Source organism: Myotis nattereri, assembly GCF_964212035.1.
Source record: "Myotis nattereri genome assembly, chromosome: 2".
Classification (NCBI taxonomy): Eukaryota; Metazoa; Chordata; class Mammalia; order Chiroptera; family Vespertilionidae; genus Myotis; species Myotis nattereri.
The window spans coordinates 3,494,846-3,510,477 of record NC_138076.1 but is presented as its reverse complement, the minus strand read 5'-3'; the positions used below and the strand labels follow the sequence as shown (position 1 = coordinate 3,510,477).

The 15,632-nt window shown below is 49.6% G+C and overlaps 1 protein-coding gene across 1 annotated transcript in view; it reads right to left on the bottom strand.

Moving 5' to 3' along the window:
• Positions 1 to 15,632, bottom strand: part of NEIL3 (nei like DNA glycosylase 3) — a gene marked incomplete at its 5' end in the record, with an annotated part of 35,190 nt that overhangs the window by 17,789 nt on the left and 1,769 nt on the right. The window contains 3 exons of the mRNA XM_081084925.1: positions 154 to 367; positions 886 to 1,020; positions 8,276 to 8,403. Coding sequence (XP_080941051.1) covers positions 154 to 367; positions 886 to 1,020; positions 8,276 to 8,403 — 477 coding nt within the window. The remainder of the gene's footprint in view (positions 1 to 153; positions 368 to 885; positions 1,021 to 8,275; positions 8,404 to 15,632) is intronic.

Here is a 15,632-nt window from a genome sequence, read left to right as displayed (position 1 = left end):
ATTCTAAATGGTGTGGTCAGGGTTGGTCTCACTGGGAGGTTGACATGAGACCTGTTTGGGGAAAATGTTACCACACTACACATGGAAGTGTTCCATGCTGGTCCTTCAAGTGTTTAAACACACAGACAGCATTTTAAAATCCCCGTAACCTACTCTAACCGCTGGGTGGAGGCCACTGTCAAAGAGAGCTTCGTTTTTGATGATGTTGCCGACCCCAGGCAGCACTCGCTGATCCATTAACACATCACAGAGCATCCGTCCCTGCTGCTTGCGCACTTCCCTTTCGGCTCGTGAGAAATTAAATTTAGGTGAACACACATCCAATTCTTCCATCATTCTTATCCTCTGTTGGCTTTCCGTTGAGTCTCTGTAGGAAGGAATGAAAGACACATTCACCGTAAGTCTGGTTACAACTTCACAGTCTCATTTAAAATGAGCTTGGATAGAAATAACACTTCATATTAATTGCGATATAAGTTATATAGCCAAGCAATAAAGAACCTAACAAACTATATTATTTGAAGGCTCTTTTAATATGAGGTATTGTCTAGCTGGTGTGGCTCAGTGGTTGAGCACCAAACTATGAACCAGGAGGTCACGGTTCGATTCCGGGTCAGGGCACATGCTCGGGCTGTGGGCTCCATCCCCAGGAGGGGGCATGTAGGAGGCAGCCGATCAATGATTCTCTCTCATCATTAATGTTCCTGTCTCTTGCTACCTCTCCATTCCTCTCTGAAATCAACAAAAATATGTAAAAATAAAATAAAAATGAGGTTTTATCAATTACAAAACATTTTTTAAAAATTCATTTATTTCCACATGTGACCAACTGTAGACCCAACCTTTAGAGTTTCTTAGCTGGAGGACTTTTATTTTATTCTTCACCTGAGTTCTACCGATGAGTCAAAGAAACAAATCAAATCCTTGCTGAGCTGTACTTCCAACACAGGAGAAATTCCATTTTTATTTTTATACTCAAGTGGATTAATCCTGACGTAGCCTTTCATTCCAAAATGGATCCTGAAACAAAATCAAACCCATTTGTGAGCAGCAGGAAGTATATCATCTGTCCAATGTGTGTTCCTTCTCTTCACTTTCTGGATTATAAGCAAACAAATGTTAGTCAGGACGGTACCCTGAATGGGCCAACAGCGGTAGCTGACATTTTCCGTTACGGCTTTGTACCTTCATAAAAACTACAAGATGTGACAATCCGGTTTTCCACCCACAAATCAAATACATTCTTAGAGAAAGAATAAGGCCCCGAAAATAAGCCCAAGAAAACCTAGCCGGTTCTACTTCTTGTGAGATGAAACGTTTTTTTATTCACGGAAGAGTCTAGCATCTCTCAGCGTTTGCTCAGATTCAAAGGCTGGGGACGAGATGAGGCTACATTTAAATTGCCTCCAGTTTGTGTTTTTATAAATTCTACAAAACCACTAACATTCAAAGTCCTTATTTCTAGCCACAGCGGCTTGGAAATGTCTACCTGCTCCAAAAAGATATCTACAGTTTGAGACACGTTTTTTTGCTCCCCCCGCCCCCTTTTGGGATACACAATGAAACGATGTTCTGCAAAATCTTAAGCATTAACAAAAAAAAAAAAAGACAGGTCAAAACGATCCTGTCGTCAATTCTCCTACCTTTACACGTATTGGGAAGGGGGGATTTATAAATATTTACGGTTAACTTGAAAGCCACAATGTGGTGATAAAAAATTCATAACCTTTCAGTTTTTATAGGATTGATTAGCATGTCCCGTAAAAAAAAAAAAAAAGAAAAAAAAAAAGGCAAGTGGCTTTGTGAGACCTCTGCTGATGAAGATCAAAAACCATTCTCAAGATGAAATACGGTGTTCTGCCTTTCACATCCTTCTCCTTATAGCTCCGCTGAGTTAATAAATATAGCTCTTTTGGCAGCAAATGTTACTGCTCTGTGCTTCTAATTCCAAAGCTCTGTGTTATAGTCTGGTCCAAGGTTAACCAGGCTAACTTTAAGAATGCGGGCTTTAAACTCTGTGTGCCCTACGATCAATCATAAGTGCATTTTACATGCCCATAGCTCCTGACAGGAAAAATGGGTGGCTGTAAGTACTCCATGATTTAGTTTATGGAGGCTCGACCCGGCGAAAGGTGTGCACTGCCGTGCCCAAGAGCCGTCGCGCCTGAAGTCTGCTCAGCGGCATGGCTCGTAAATTGGATTCTAAATCACTTTCTATAATGAAGCTTCAGCCACATAAAAAAATCTCAAGGGTTAAGATGCCATTCAAATGCTGGAGTTGCCCCAACAAGAACGCTGAATCCAATGAGTGTGTCTTTTTTTGGTCTTCTAAATAAATCTATTCAATTTAGGGGGAACTATGCCTGGAATAACTATGTTTTATCTTTTTTTATTAAATAGGTAAATGTTGTGATAACTGAAACCCGATAAACCAACAGATTTTGTGTTTATTTTTCAGTACCTTTTAACGTAAACTGAGAAAAGTCTGTACCATGAAAACGTTCCAGGCACAGCAAACACCTAAACTGTGGTAACAATGGCCACACTTACTGATCTTTCATAGGCCAGGACACAGGCTCATATTACATTTACATTTAAGTGTTAGATTTGCTTTTCAAGATTCCTCACTGTGCCCTAGCTGCTTTGGCTCAGTGGACAGAGCATCAACCTGCAGACTGAAGGGTCCCAGGGTTCGATTCTGGCCAAGGGCACATGTTGGGGTTGCAGGCTCGATCCCCAGTGTGGAGTGTACAGGAGGCAGCTGATCAATGAATCTCTCTCACCACTGATGTTTCTATCTCCCTTTTCCTTCCTCTCTGAAATATATATATATATATGAAGCCTGATGCAAAAATTCGTGCAAGGGGCTTGGCCCTCGCAGCCCTGGCTTTGTCCAAAAGGTTGTCTGGAAGGTCGTCTGGAAGGACGTCTGGAAGGTCATTTGGCTGTCTGGTCTAATTAGCATATTACGCTTTTATTACATATATATAGAGAGAGAGTTCTCATTGTAATATCCTAGTTTAGGAAAATTGTATTGGAACCTTATTCCTACCTGTTGATGCTCTCAAGCGCCCTCCACCCCCAGCCCAGCTGGCTACCTGAGCTCACTCACTGTGCACATGACGCCTGGCAACAGGGGCACTGGGCCCGGCCTGGCGTGGCCTCTGTCCCCTCTGCAGACACAGCTGGCTCAGGAAGGGCCACCTGTGTCTACTGGTCCCGTCGGTACCCAAGCCGGGGCCCTCGGAGTGCTCCTGATGAACTGATGGATTTGGGGCACAGAGAGATCCGCTACTTTTTAGTTTTGAGAGATCTGCCCTGTCAATGGAAATTTTCCCATCGTGGACAGAAGGGGCCGAGGGAGGCCTGGCTGCAGAGAGGAACCCGCGGCAGGTTTCGGGGAGGACCAGCCACGAGCTGCGGAGTCTTCTAGGCATTTAGCCTCTGCTCCCAGTTCTCCCTGAAGCCGGGCTCATCCTCTTCGGGGGGGTCACAGGACACCCCAGACTCTTACAATACGCAACTACTGCACTTGGCTGAGTTGGGCATCCGTCACTTGCAACCAAGATTCTAATATAAAATTTATGTCCAAATTACGTTCCCTCTAGTTAGAAACAACTTCCTAAAACAGACCAATAAATAAGACCTGGTCCTATTTGAAATGTGAGCCTCATGCTTCCCGGGACCTCTCTCTGCATACCCTGGAGTGGCAGGGAGGACACTCACAAGGACACTGCCACAGGCCCACGCTGATGGCCGCTGCGCACTGCTACTAAGGCAGCTGCTCATGAAAGCTACCAAGTGGGCACACCTGTTCTACATATAATAAAGAGTATAAAATAGTTGAATATACTGACTGTGGTTTATGCTAGCAATTTAAAAAAAGAGGTTATAAAGTGATATGGTCTTTTAGGGGAGGGTTGGGGGGGTAAGAGGTCAACTGAAGGACTTGTATGCATGCATATAAGCACAACCAATAGATTCAAGACACTGGGGGGGTGGGGGGGGGGGCGGTTAGGGAAAGTGCCAGGGGGTAGGGGAGGTGGGGGGGGGAGCGGTTAGGGAAAGTGCCAGGGGGTAGGGGAGGTGGGGGGGAGGTCATTGGGAGGATAAAAAAGGAGACATATGTATTACTATTTGTAATACCTTAAACAATAAAATAAAAAAATAAAAATAAAAAAAATATGGTCTTGCCCAGCCAGTGTGTCTCAGTTGGTTGGTGCTTCATTTTGTGCAGGGAACAGTTGGGGGTTTGATTCCCAGTCGGGGCACATACCCAAGTTGTGGGTTTGATCCCTGGCCAGGTTGCGTGCGGGAGGTAACGGGTAAATGTTTCACTCTCACATTGATGTTTCTCTCCCTCTCTCTCTCTTTTTCTCTCTCTCTCCCTCTCCTTTCTCCTTTCTCCTAATTCAATAAAAAAAATTTAAAAAGGATTAAAAGATATGGTCTTAACCATGTTCAAAAGGAAAAAGGCAGGTCTGCTTCTACTTGGATGGAGATGCTAACGAGGAGAAAAAAGTCACATTTATTTGAAATTGAGGTGTGATTGACATATAACATCCTATTAGTCTCAGTTGTATGTCATAATGATTCGATATTTGTATCCATGGCAAAATAATCACCACAATAAGTCTAGCTAACACCCCTTCCCTTACACAGTTACCCCCCAAAAATGTTTTTCTTCTTGAGATGAGAACTTTTATGATCCACTCACTTAGCAACTTTCAAAAACGCCATGCAGCACTACTAACGCTGTGCACTTCATCCCCGGGGCTTTCTCACTTCATAACTGGAAGTCGGTGCCTTTCGGTAACGGTCGGCTCCCTTAATTGCAAGTGACGAGGACCCAACTCAGAGCAGTTTAGGCGTCGGGGACCCACAGGCGCTCAGGAAGGGCTGCAGTCGCCCCTGCAGGGAGCAGGGGTGTAGCGGACCTCGGGCACAGGTGGAGGGAGACTCCCGCTGCTTCCTGCGGGCTGGTTCTGTTCTCCAGCCCCGTGCTCTGTTTTTCCTGACAAGCCCAGCGACATGGCCACGTCCCTGTTCATGTCACATCCCCGGCTTCTTGCCTCACAGGGAGCCCGACCCTGCTCAGCACCGGTCAGAACGTCTTGGGAAAAACTTAGACTGGCCCAGCAGACGGTGTCTGAGAGAAAAGGTTAGGAGGTTACGTTCAATGCAACTTGGACGCTGGTTACTCTGGCCAGACGACCAGTGTCCAGGACGAATAATGTCCCCAAGGGACAAGTGGGCGTGCTGGGCAGAAGACAGTGGGTATTTACGAATGTAGAGTACAGGATTCAGTGAGAATCTTTATCACACTTCTCATTTGTCTAACACGTTACAGATTACAAAAACCGATTACAAACACTATGTCTATGGCCACTGTTGTAAGCAGCATCTGAGGAGTTCCATGAGAACTTTCAATGCGCTGAAGAGAACTGCCACTTGAGCTCTTGCCTGTCTGTCTAGAGGACCATATCGCTTAGACGGCGATAAATTACAAAATCGATCATGTAGAAAGCTTCTCTGCGATGGCAAGGCCTCTCAAATATTCAGATATCGTTTCTGCGTGGCTGTGATAATTGCAAACCATCAGTCATACCCCTCACATACCCACCACAACCTGGAAATAGCAAAGTGTGCTGGAAAGAGAGAGTCATTAAAAAAATATATCCTTAAAATGTGGGTGCAAGATGTAACAGCTGCGTTCCTGTTGATTGCCAGCGGCAGCCTGCAGGGTGGGCGTGTCTGGGCGGGCGGACTGACAGATGGACTGGATGCGCACCCCACACTGGCAGCGTGTGCACACACGGCTCACGGGGATTACACCTGGCAGTGTGCACGCACGGCTCACGGGGATTACACCTGGCAGTGTGTGCACACACGGCTCACGGGGATTACACCTGGCAGTGTGTGCACACACGGCTCACGGGGATTACACCTGGCAGCGTGTGCACACACGGCTCACGGGGATTACACCTGGCAGCGTGCACGCACGGCTCACGGGGATTACACCTGGCAGCGCGACAGTGAATGTGTAAATGTGTTGGTTCTTTAGTTCTCAGTTTGCTCTCATGAGCACTTGTTACACGCACAACAAAACACTGAAAACGGCTTTGGTTTGTTACAGATGAAGAGGGCCTGGGAGTGCTCAGAGGTGTGGGTATTAGCCACACATACCACACCTGCACGGCTACAGCAAGTGTGTATGAAGTAATGCGCAGTTTCTGCGGGGCTGTTACAAGCACGTGAGCGCTACGGTACATTTCTCAGCAAGAGAAATGCTCCCTCTCTGATCTGTCTCTTCCTGAAGCGCATACATTACCCGGCACTGTCCCTCACAGGGGGCACTGCCTCTCATCTAGATTCACAACAAACGAACCCCAGGAAGACGCAGGGCCTGCCCTCTCAGATGCCCTCAAATCCACAGGCAATTTTCATTGTGCAAAGCTGCGCCGCCTTCAGGGGAAACTGTACTCGGGCTTATGCACGCTTCAGGCCGCGAGCTCTCGGAACTGCAGGCCGCCAGTGGGTGGAAAACAGAAGTCAAAGGGGAGGCCCGCATGTCTGTCTCCCGCGCCCGCCTGCAGCCTCATGCACCTAGCACATTTCCGTCACAGAGCCATCCGTCCTCCCAAGAAGAGTGGGCTGGGCGTGCATTTCTTTAACTTCCACTGTGAACGGGGCTACCGTTGATTTTAGGAGGCTCAGTTCATATTCCAACACCCGATCTGCCGTTGACCTTGAATTGATCAAATAGTCGTTGAGGCTGCAGGGAGTGAAAGGCAGGCGCCGCCACACTCCTCCCCACGGATCCCGAGACTCGCCCTCTCCAGGGATGGCGCCCTTGGGCCTAGTGTGAAGAGGCGATTGCCCTTGTCCGCTTGCTGATGGCCCTGCACCAGAAAAGACTCCCCCTTATCAGCCCGGTGGGGAGCCCTTGATCAGACCTGCCTCTCGCCCTCCGGAAATAAACCTGCGCCTTACACCAGAGAATCAATAACACGTCAATGCTCTCAGCCGATCTGACAGGGACTCCACGGTGTCCTCCTCGCTCACAGCCGGGGGTGTTCCACCACCCAGCCCGGGACAATGAGGCAGCCCACAGCAGAGAGCTCTGCAGAGCCCGGCGCATGAGCCGATCTTATCAGCCCCAGGTGGGAAGTGACCATGTTGTCCAGGGACAGCAGCTGCCGACCATGGCGAACACCTCCAAGGACGAGCAGGGACATAAATGCGGAAGTCCTCCAAGCGCGCGGGAGATCAGATGCAGGAGTATCAGTGCTATGGTCTCTGACTATCTCATCACAGTCACGCATCGCCACTTCGCGCCCATGACGGACCTGCAGTGGGAAGCCTGGGGGACAGTCAGAGGGCTTTTCTTTTATGATAAAAACTGCTCAATATCTTCAAGAAAAGGGAAAAACATTCAAGGAAGCAGTGCCCGTCGTTACGGTCTGCAGTGGCGCAGGCTGTGTTTGCTAGACCTGGATTAGACAGGCATGTTCACCCAGGGGTGCCTTTTTTCTTGTTCTGCAAAAGTTAAGAGGCAATTACCTACATTTCAACCTTTTTATTATTAAGGCAACCGAGGCAGCAGATTGCGTGGCCCGTGTCAGCAAAACAGCAGTGAATTTCCACGGGCCCCCGTGGCACAGCGGGGAGCCTCTTACCTCCGGGGACAGTTTCTGAATTCTACAAATAAGTTTCCAGCTCTGTCCCAGGCTTCCGAGAAAGAAAGCAGGGGGAAAATAGAAAAATCTAGAGGGCCATTGAAACCAAGCGAGGAGCTGTCATAAACATCAAGAGGCTGATGTTGGGGGGGGATGAGGACACATTTGTAATACCTTAACTAATAATAATAAAAAAAAAAATTAAAAAATAAATAAATAAATAAATAAAAAAGAGGCTGATGTCGCTAATGCAACAAACACTTGGTGAACGCAGAGGGGGCGAGAGCTGCGTAGGGAGCTCGGATAAGAACACGCCGGGCTGTGCTGCTCTAGTATCGCTTGGGAAGTCCTCGGAGCCCCTCGCTTTTTTAAGAAAAGAAATAAACAGCCCAGTCCTCCGAGTAGCAATGACATCACACTTTCCTCCGCTGCTGCGCACTGCTTTCCATGATGGACTCCCAGCCCCCTCCATTAGCGCCCCCTTAAAAGTGGAGCACTTTCTACATGAGTCAACGTGACACCCGCACACGGCGCGGAAAGCCTTCTCCCCAGCTTGAAACACAGAGGTGAAGATGTGCTGCACGGGCTTATCTTACCGTAAAGCTTTCGGCCCAAAGTACAGGAAGAGCTCCTTCCCCAAAGTCTCCACGCCGCGGTACACGTGTCCATGCAACAGCCTCAGGGAAACCCCGCCGGAGCCGCTATCATTGTTCTGTGTGGCAGCCTAGTGGAAAATACACACACACACACACGTGTAAACGAAATTATCACTTCATTCTTAAATGTGCTTCTGTTGCTTCCTGCCCAGGTGTATGCCAACGAGAAAAATTATCTCCAACAAGCCCATGTAATCAGCTGTTTACATACATTTTGTCCAATTACTAGGCAGTCATTTAAAATAAGAGAGGCCAGAAGACTGAGGTGGAAAAAAACAAATAAGTAACTGGCGCACAATCACAATGAGGTTCTTCCAGGACCACGCAGCTCTGCGGATGTGAGAAGGAAACACAGAAAAATGATGCGAATGTCTTAAAACCAGCGAGGACACGGCCTTCCATTGCCAGAAGCACAGCCAGGGTTCCCGAAAGAGCATTCCGATCACAACAGCTAAAAATGGTGGGGAGAGTATGAGAAAGATATTCTGGGCTGCGATGATGAACTCGGAAGCCAGCACGCAAGAAGAAGAGGAGGTCCCCAATCCAGTGAGAGTGGGAGGGGACGCCCAGGGTGAGCAGCACCCGAAGCCGCCCTACCAGAGGCATTTACGGGGTCCACAGCACGGGAGCTCCGGCTTTCACGTCTGGTGGGTGTGGGGAACCAGAGAGCAAAGCCAGGCCCCCAGTGGAGAGGACTCTCACCCGAGGCCTGCTCCTCTCTCCTTCCTCAACAATGTCAACAATAAAGGAAAAGGACGCCCACCACCCTCCCCCATCCCATGCAAAACAAAGTGCACAAGGGATGAAGGAATAATGGGTATTAAAAAAAAAAAAGATTGAGAAATGCCAGGAATTGAATTTTGTCCCTTCAAATCTTGAAACCCCCTTGTGCCTGTGTTTGAAACAGGGCCTTACAGATGCAATTAAGGTTTGATGAGGCCACAGGGTGGGGCCCTGATCCAATGGAGTTAGTGTCCTTCTAAGAAGAGAGACCAGAGAGCTGGCTCTCCTCCTGTAGGCTCAGAGGAAAGGCCCCTACCCTATGAGAAGAGAGGGGGTTTCTGCCTGCCAGGAGGAGAGCTCTCACCAGAAACCAAACAGGCCGGACCTTGATCTTGGACTTCTAGATCCAGAACTGAGAAAAGATAAACTTGTGTTTAAGCCTCCCAATCTATGGTACTTTGTTATGGGTGCCCACAACAGACTAAGACAAGAACAGGGATGACTGTTCCACTCATCCCTTCACATTGCAAGGGCTATGTCAATGCCTGAACTCCCCGACTGCCTGAAGTTCACAAGGTCAGGTTAAAGGGGTTAGTCCCCTCTGTCCCATAAGAACTGGGGGGTCCATCACAGGTGCATGGTGACCCATGCACAGCGCACAGGGGAGCCTTCCCGTTCTGCACAAACCCCTAAAAGCACCGGTGGGGGATCCTAGCACCAGGACTGCAGACACACAGGCCACCCCGCCCTCGAAGACCTGCCTCTGGTTCTGGTATCTCCCCTGGATGAACCGGGGGCCTGTCAATGATGACCGAGCACTGGCCCGGCACGAGGGAGGCCCCAACGAGGAAAAACGTGCTTTGACACTTGCCTTGTGTTTCTAAAGGCATCTGTGAGAGCGCTGAACTGAGAAGCACCGAGAGCCCCCATGGGCTTCTCCCTAACAACGCCTCCCGCCACTGACACACACCTCAAGCCAAGTGCCGATGAAGAGAGTGGGTGTCCATGCAGGTCTCCATGACAACCAACCAGGAGGCAGAAAGTTATCAACTAGCCAGGACACTTTAAGAGGACGGCAGAGAGAGCAGATGAAGATCTGTGATGAGTAAACGTTGCCTCCACGTGGGTTAGGTTTTATCTTTTTAGGATCTTGAATATACGGTATAAGATGTCTTAACATTTTAAACCTTCACTTCTGAATTAATGGCTCGGTCTTGCTTCCCCACTGCTGCATCAGCAGCCTCTTCCCCCTCCCAGCATCCTTTACGAGCGACTGTTTACCCACGTGCTCTGATCCTCTGGCTTCTGCTGGGTTCCCAGCGGAGGCCGGTGGGCATCCCATCCCGTCTCGTCCAAGCCGCCCAGACACCGCAGTCGCTGTCCCTGCGTCTTGGTAGGGAGGATGTTTGCTACGGTCATCCCAGTGCTTTAATCGCCCCTAAATCTTTAAGTTTCCCAAGTTAAATCTAAAACTCCACACCCACCAAGCCTGGGTGGAAAAGGCCATTCTGTGCAGCCTGTCACCCCCGCCACCCTCCTCGAACCTGGGCTTCCCTTTCTGGGAGGTAAAGAGCCCCCCCAGCGGGTGCTGGGTCTATGGTCTGTGAGGGGACATCTCTCCCGGGTCCGGGCTTGATGTCTCTTCCTAAGTCCTGTTTAAGCAGCTTCACATCAATGGTCCCCAGAAATGCCCCCCGCCGTTTCTGTATTTCAGACCCAGGGGGCAGTGCTTGTACTGCGGCACCAAGTGGGGTACATGTGTGTCCACCGTGCGTCAGAGCCACCGCGGACGGTGCGTAGTGGGGCTGCATCTCGTGCACTCCCGCTCCTTCTGCTCTAAACAGGAGAACCTGGTGTCTTTCCCCAGCACCTTGGCATCGGGCTTTTTCCAGGGCACTTCCCTGCCTTTACCCTTGTGATGTGATATGAGATGACAGGCTGTGAGTACACAGCACTCATGCGAAGCCTATTTTCTGCGGCAGCCTGGCCCCGGTGAGCACTGGGACGCAGTATCTGATTGGCCGCCTGAAAACCTCCGGGCCGGTTGCCAGGGGTTGTTTCTCACTGCCCGGCTCTAAGCCCCACCGCCCGCTCCGCACATTCCACTGTGGGAGCCACGGGACTGAGCCGCTCTCACTTCGCTACTTCTGCTCCCTGCCCAGACCACTCTCCTCCATGAATCCTCACTTCGGTGTTTGTAACGGCCCCTGGCAGAGCCAGAGCGGCGGGCGGTCACCTCGAGGCAGAAGGCGCTGCCACAACACCGCGCAAAGCAGCGCAGGAGTCCCCGCCGTCTCCTGGGACGTCGGCTCCCGTGGCTACGTGAACGGTGTGACAAGAACTTACCCCGCGTAGTTTACGCCTCTCCCCACCTACCGCTGCCACTGCTCGTGCCATTCCCCGGGCTGTGTCTGCCACTGGGCACTCTGACGACGATGGTGCCCGTGCCCTCTGGAGAGACACCTCTGCTCATTAAAGACGCACCCTCCACGGCTGCCTCATTGCACTCGCGCACTGCAGAGGAGTTCATCTCCGCCCACTGAGTCTGAGGCCTTGTCCTTGATGTTGGGGGTGTGTCAATGAACACACACACACACACACACACACACACACAATGAAAAGCCTCCTGCCTTCAGAACGTTTGTATTCTACTGGGAGGAGATATTTAACAATAAACAGGATAACAATATATGAGAACATTCTGAAAAGAAATTGAGATGAGAAAGAGCTCAGGATTAGGGGAGGGCGTAGCGGGCTGTAATTTTAATCGGGGCGTCCTCGTGGGGAAAACGATATTGGAGCACGTCTTAGAGGAGGCACGAGTGAGCCACATCTAGGCAAGAGGAATGGCAATCGATACACATGCCCTGCGGGGGGCGGAGTGTCCTGTGTCCTGAGGGAACAGACACAGAGCAGAGGGAAGACGGACCCACAGGAAGTCTGACATCATAAGAGTCAGATCATGTGCCCCCCAGGGCCACGCTAAAGGCCTGGCTCTTCCTCTGACAGAAACGAGGTGGAGAGCAGATAGGATCTCCATCACTCTTTGAAGTGCTCTCCTCACTGCTGGGCAGAATTCCCGCTAAAGGATCCAGGGTAGAAGCAGGAAAAGAACCACCCAGACAAGAGCTGGAGAAGGTGCAGATCATTTAAAGCCACCCTGTTATCAAAACACCCAAGTCTAACCCCACAGTCAGACATCGTTGGATGTTGTTGGAACTGGCTAAACAAAATATTTAAGGGTACAATTCATCTCAAAATTTTTGTGTGCCACTCCTTAAATCGATATAGGACATACATTTCAGAAGAGAACAATGAGAAATAGTAAAAACCTGGTGAAAAAAAGGTATGTTCTTAATGAAAACCTCTACCTTTTTTTATTTTTGCCTAAACAGTTAAATGCTCTGGCTCCTAACAATGTTTATTAGGAAGAAATTCAAACCCAGCTTATCTTGACTTCTGCCCTGGATCGTCCCTGGGGTGGGGGGTGGGGGGAGGGGGGGCGTTTCTAGGTGCTAAAATCCTAGGCCCTGCCTCAGGGTTGCACAGAAGCTACAGTGAGCACGTTGGTTCCATATTTGGCCAGCAGAGCCGAAACATCCTCTCTAACCAATGCTGAGGGGCGGGTTACAAACAAATCCAGGATTACTCCCTCAGGCAGCAAAGCAGTCCTGGAGCAAACATCTCTATACTCCCCAACTTACTGCCAACGGCCAGCCATCTCAGAACGCGGAGTGGATCTACCCACGGGGAACTTGGCTACCTACAAAAAGGAAGTCTCAGGGGCCGGCCCTGCAAAACTTCCCGGTTCCTGGACGGCGTGTGAACAAGAGCGCGCAGAGCGTGCCCCGGTGAATGAATTCTGTGCCGCGCAGCGGGAGGAATCCCAAAGCACGAAGGGCAGTGGACTTAACATGCAGGAGACCACTGACCCTCCCCGCACGGCTGCCAGGGAAAAAGGACACGAGTGGCCCTGGCTGACGGAGCCTCAAAGGGAACCGCAGGCCAAGCCCCTCGCGGAGTAGTGTACGTCCCACTTCTCTTTCTCGTGTCTGTCCTAGTCTCCAAATTAAAGAGAACACGCAGTACGCCATCCCCACGGGAAATGCTGAGGCAGCCACGGAACGAGAGGCTCCACAGACACTGAAAAGAGATGCCATGGCCCGAGGAAGGTGACTGTGGCCTTCAGCACAGAGGTGGGCAGAAGGGGAAGTGGAGGAACCGCCCCGGTAGAGAAATGGCCTGGAAACCTGCAGACCCGCCGTGACCGGTGGCCAGGGCGGCAGCAATGGCTCCAGGTGCGGGTGCTGCGCGACCTTGCCTGGGACGAGCTTTAATACTCGATGAGGAATTAAGATGAGATGTTAGCATGACCCCTTCCTCGCTCACAGGCAGAGTCTGTACTTCTCCTGCTACTAGCCGTCCCCCCTGGGGAGCAGAGTGAGTGTGAGGCTTTCTACCTGGCATCGGGTCGGCCGCACGCCTGGAGCTCAGCTCACCGCCCTGACGGAGCTCACCGCCCCGAGTGATGCTGTGACGTGGTTCTTCCTCCTCTGTCTATAAGCTCCTTGGGGACAGCAGGGACGCTGACGGAAATCCCTGAGCGCCCCACTCAATGCCTGGAGGGCAGTGAACATTTTGGGGTTAATCTGCTCCCTCCTCCTTTTCCTCCTAAATCTGAGTATGGCTTTAAAACCCAGGCCCGCTGTCTCCCCACCCACCACCCCCATCTTGCTTTACCAGCCCAAGATTTCTTGGCAAAAACTTCCCCTCTGCCATCTGCTTAACCTACTTTGGAAATTATTAACACCCCAGACTCCTGTTTTCTAATTATCTGCAACGGAGTGCGGTTTAAGTATAAGAGGACCAAATGCTCATGACTATCAAAAGCTAGATGGAAAACAAAATATTACATTTACCAGAATCTCCCACAAAGTAAAAAGAGCTCTATGGGAAGGTTTCAAGAGGGATTCAGGAAGGGACTGATGTATTTTCAGCAACCAGTCCTCGCATGCCCTGGTTTTAATGAGACGCTTCCTTAGCAATTAAAGGATTGCTTTAAAAACATGGATTCCAATACTTCTCTTTAGTTTTGAGGAAAATGATACGTAAAAATCCTTTTATTCAGCTGTCTATCACACTGACACCTGACCCAAGTCATAGGATTCCCAGTACACGCATTTCTAAAATCGTCAGCTCTGGACAGTATACTTGGGACAAAAAAATAATTTTCAGTGGGTGATTGGCTATGTCCAGCACCTGCATATATGTTTTAACTGCTTTTTTAAGCTCCGTCTTAGGGGGGAAATTCTGGTATACCAATGAAGGCTTGCCCCACTGATGTTGAGAGCTATCGCGGGGGAACTAGCCAGGGCTTTTGCATGAAACCTAAGATTTACAAGGTATTTACCGGTCCTACTGTAGAATCCCCTTTGTATGAACTCCAGCTGCCCAAATCCAAGAAATGATTTCCCACAAGCCTACTGTCTTTGCTATAACCATACACAACAGCCCGATATATACTTGACTTGCCCATGGTGACCCTTATAATCCGGTCACTATATTATTTGAACATTTCATCCTCCCCGCCCCCCGCTTCCCTGGAATAGAGCTGGAAATCTCCTCTGCCACGACTCTTAAGTATGATTGAGAAGGGTTCACCTTCCCATTGTCAAGTGGCTTAATAACAGGAAACCGTCAAAACCACACGGATCTTGAGAGACAGCACACGCCTTACGGGGCTGATAACCACGCATCCCCCTTGGCCGTGGGGAAGGGAAGATGAACTCGTTAGAGCAGGTGAAGGCTTTTCCACAGAGAAACGTCTCAGGTTCTCGTGCAGTGACGCCATCTCCCCAGAGGAAGAAAAGTATACCAGGTTTACTCTCACAGTTCCTTCTCCTGGCTTTCCTACCTTTTCAAAAGTTTCCTCATACAACACTTTTCTTATTCAGAGGTCACTTCTATGCCAATTTAAGCCATCAGAGTGCCCACGCCCCCCAAACAGAGGTCTCAGTCTATTCATCAAAACACAGCCTGCAATTTTCTAAGTGCGGAACCTTCAAGCACTTCACCCGGAGGCGAAATGCTTTGCACATAATTTGAGGGCACAAATGATTACAAAAAAGACAAAGGGTTCTGGTGAGAAAGCCCTGATCTGAGAGAAAAAGTAACAATTACCAGGATTTGTCCTTTCCTAGGCACTATACTACGAGTTTTAGATTTTTCTCTAACCTAACCCTGAACAAATAAGCACCTACAGATGAGGAAGTAAGGAAGGGGTTGAACCAAGAGAATCGGATGTTCTTTTCTGGACATCACACTGAATGTGATGATTAAAGCTACCATGGCCGTGGGACATCACCTCCCTCCTCTCCTCACCTGTCAGCCTTAGCTGTTGCCGGCTACCTCTTGTTCTGGGATTCTATCTAATGCTGGTAACAACGACCCTGAGACATTAAGGGAAAACTGTTATGCCCAGAATTCAAGATCCCCAAGAAACCACGCCAGGGAGCCAGTCCGATGCAAAAGCAGAAGGTCCTTTATTGAGTTAGCTAACCCGACCCGGGCCTCC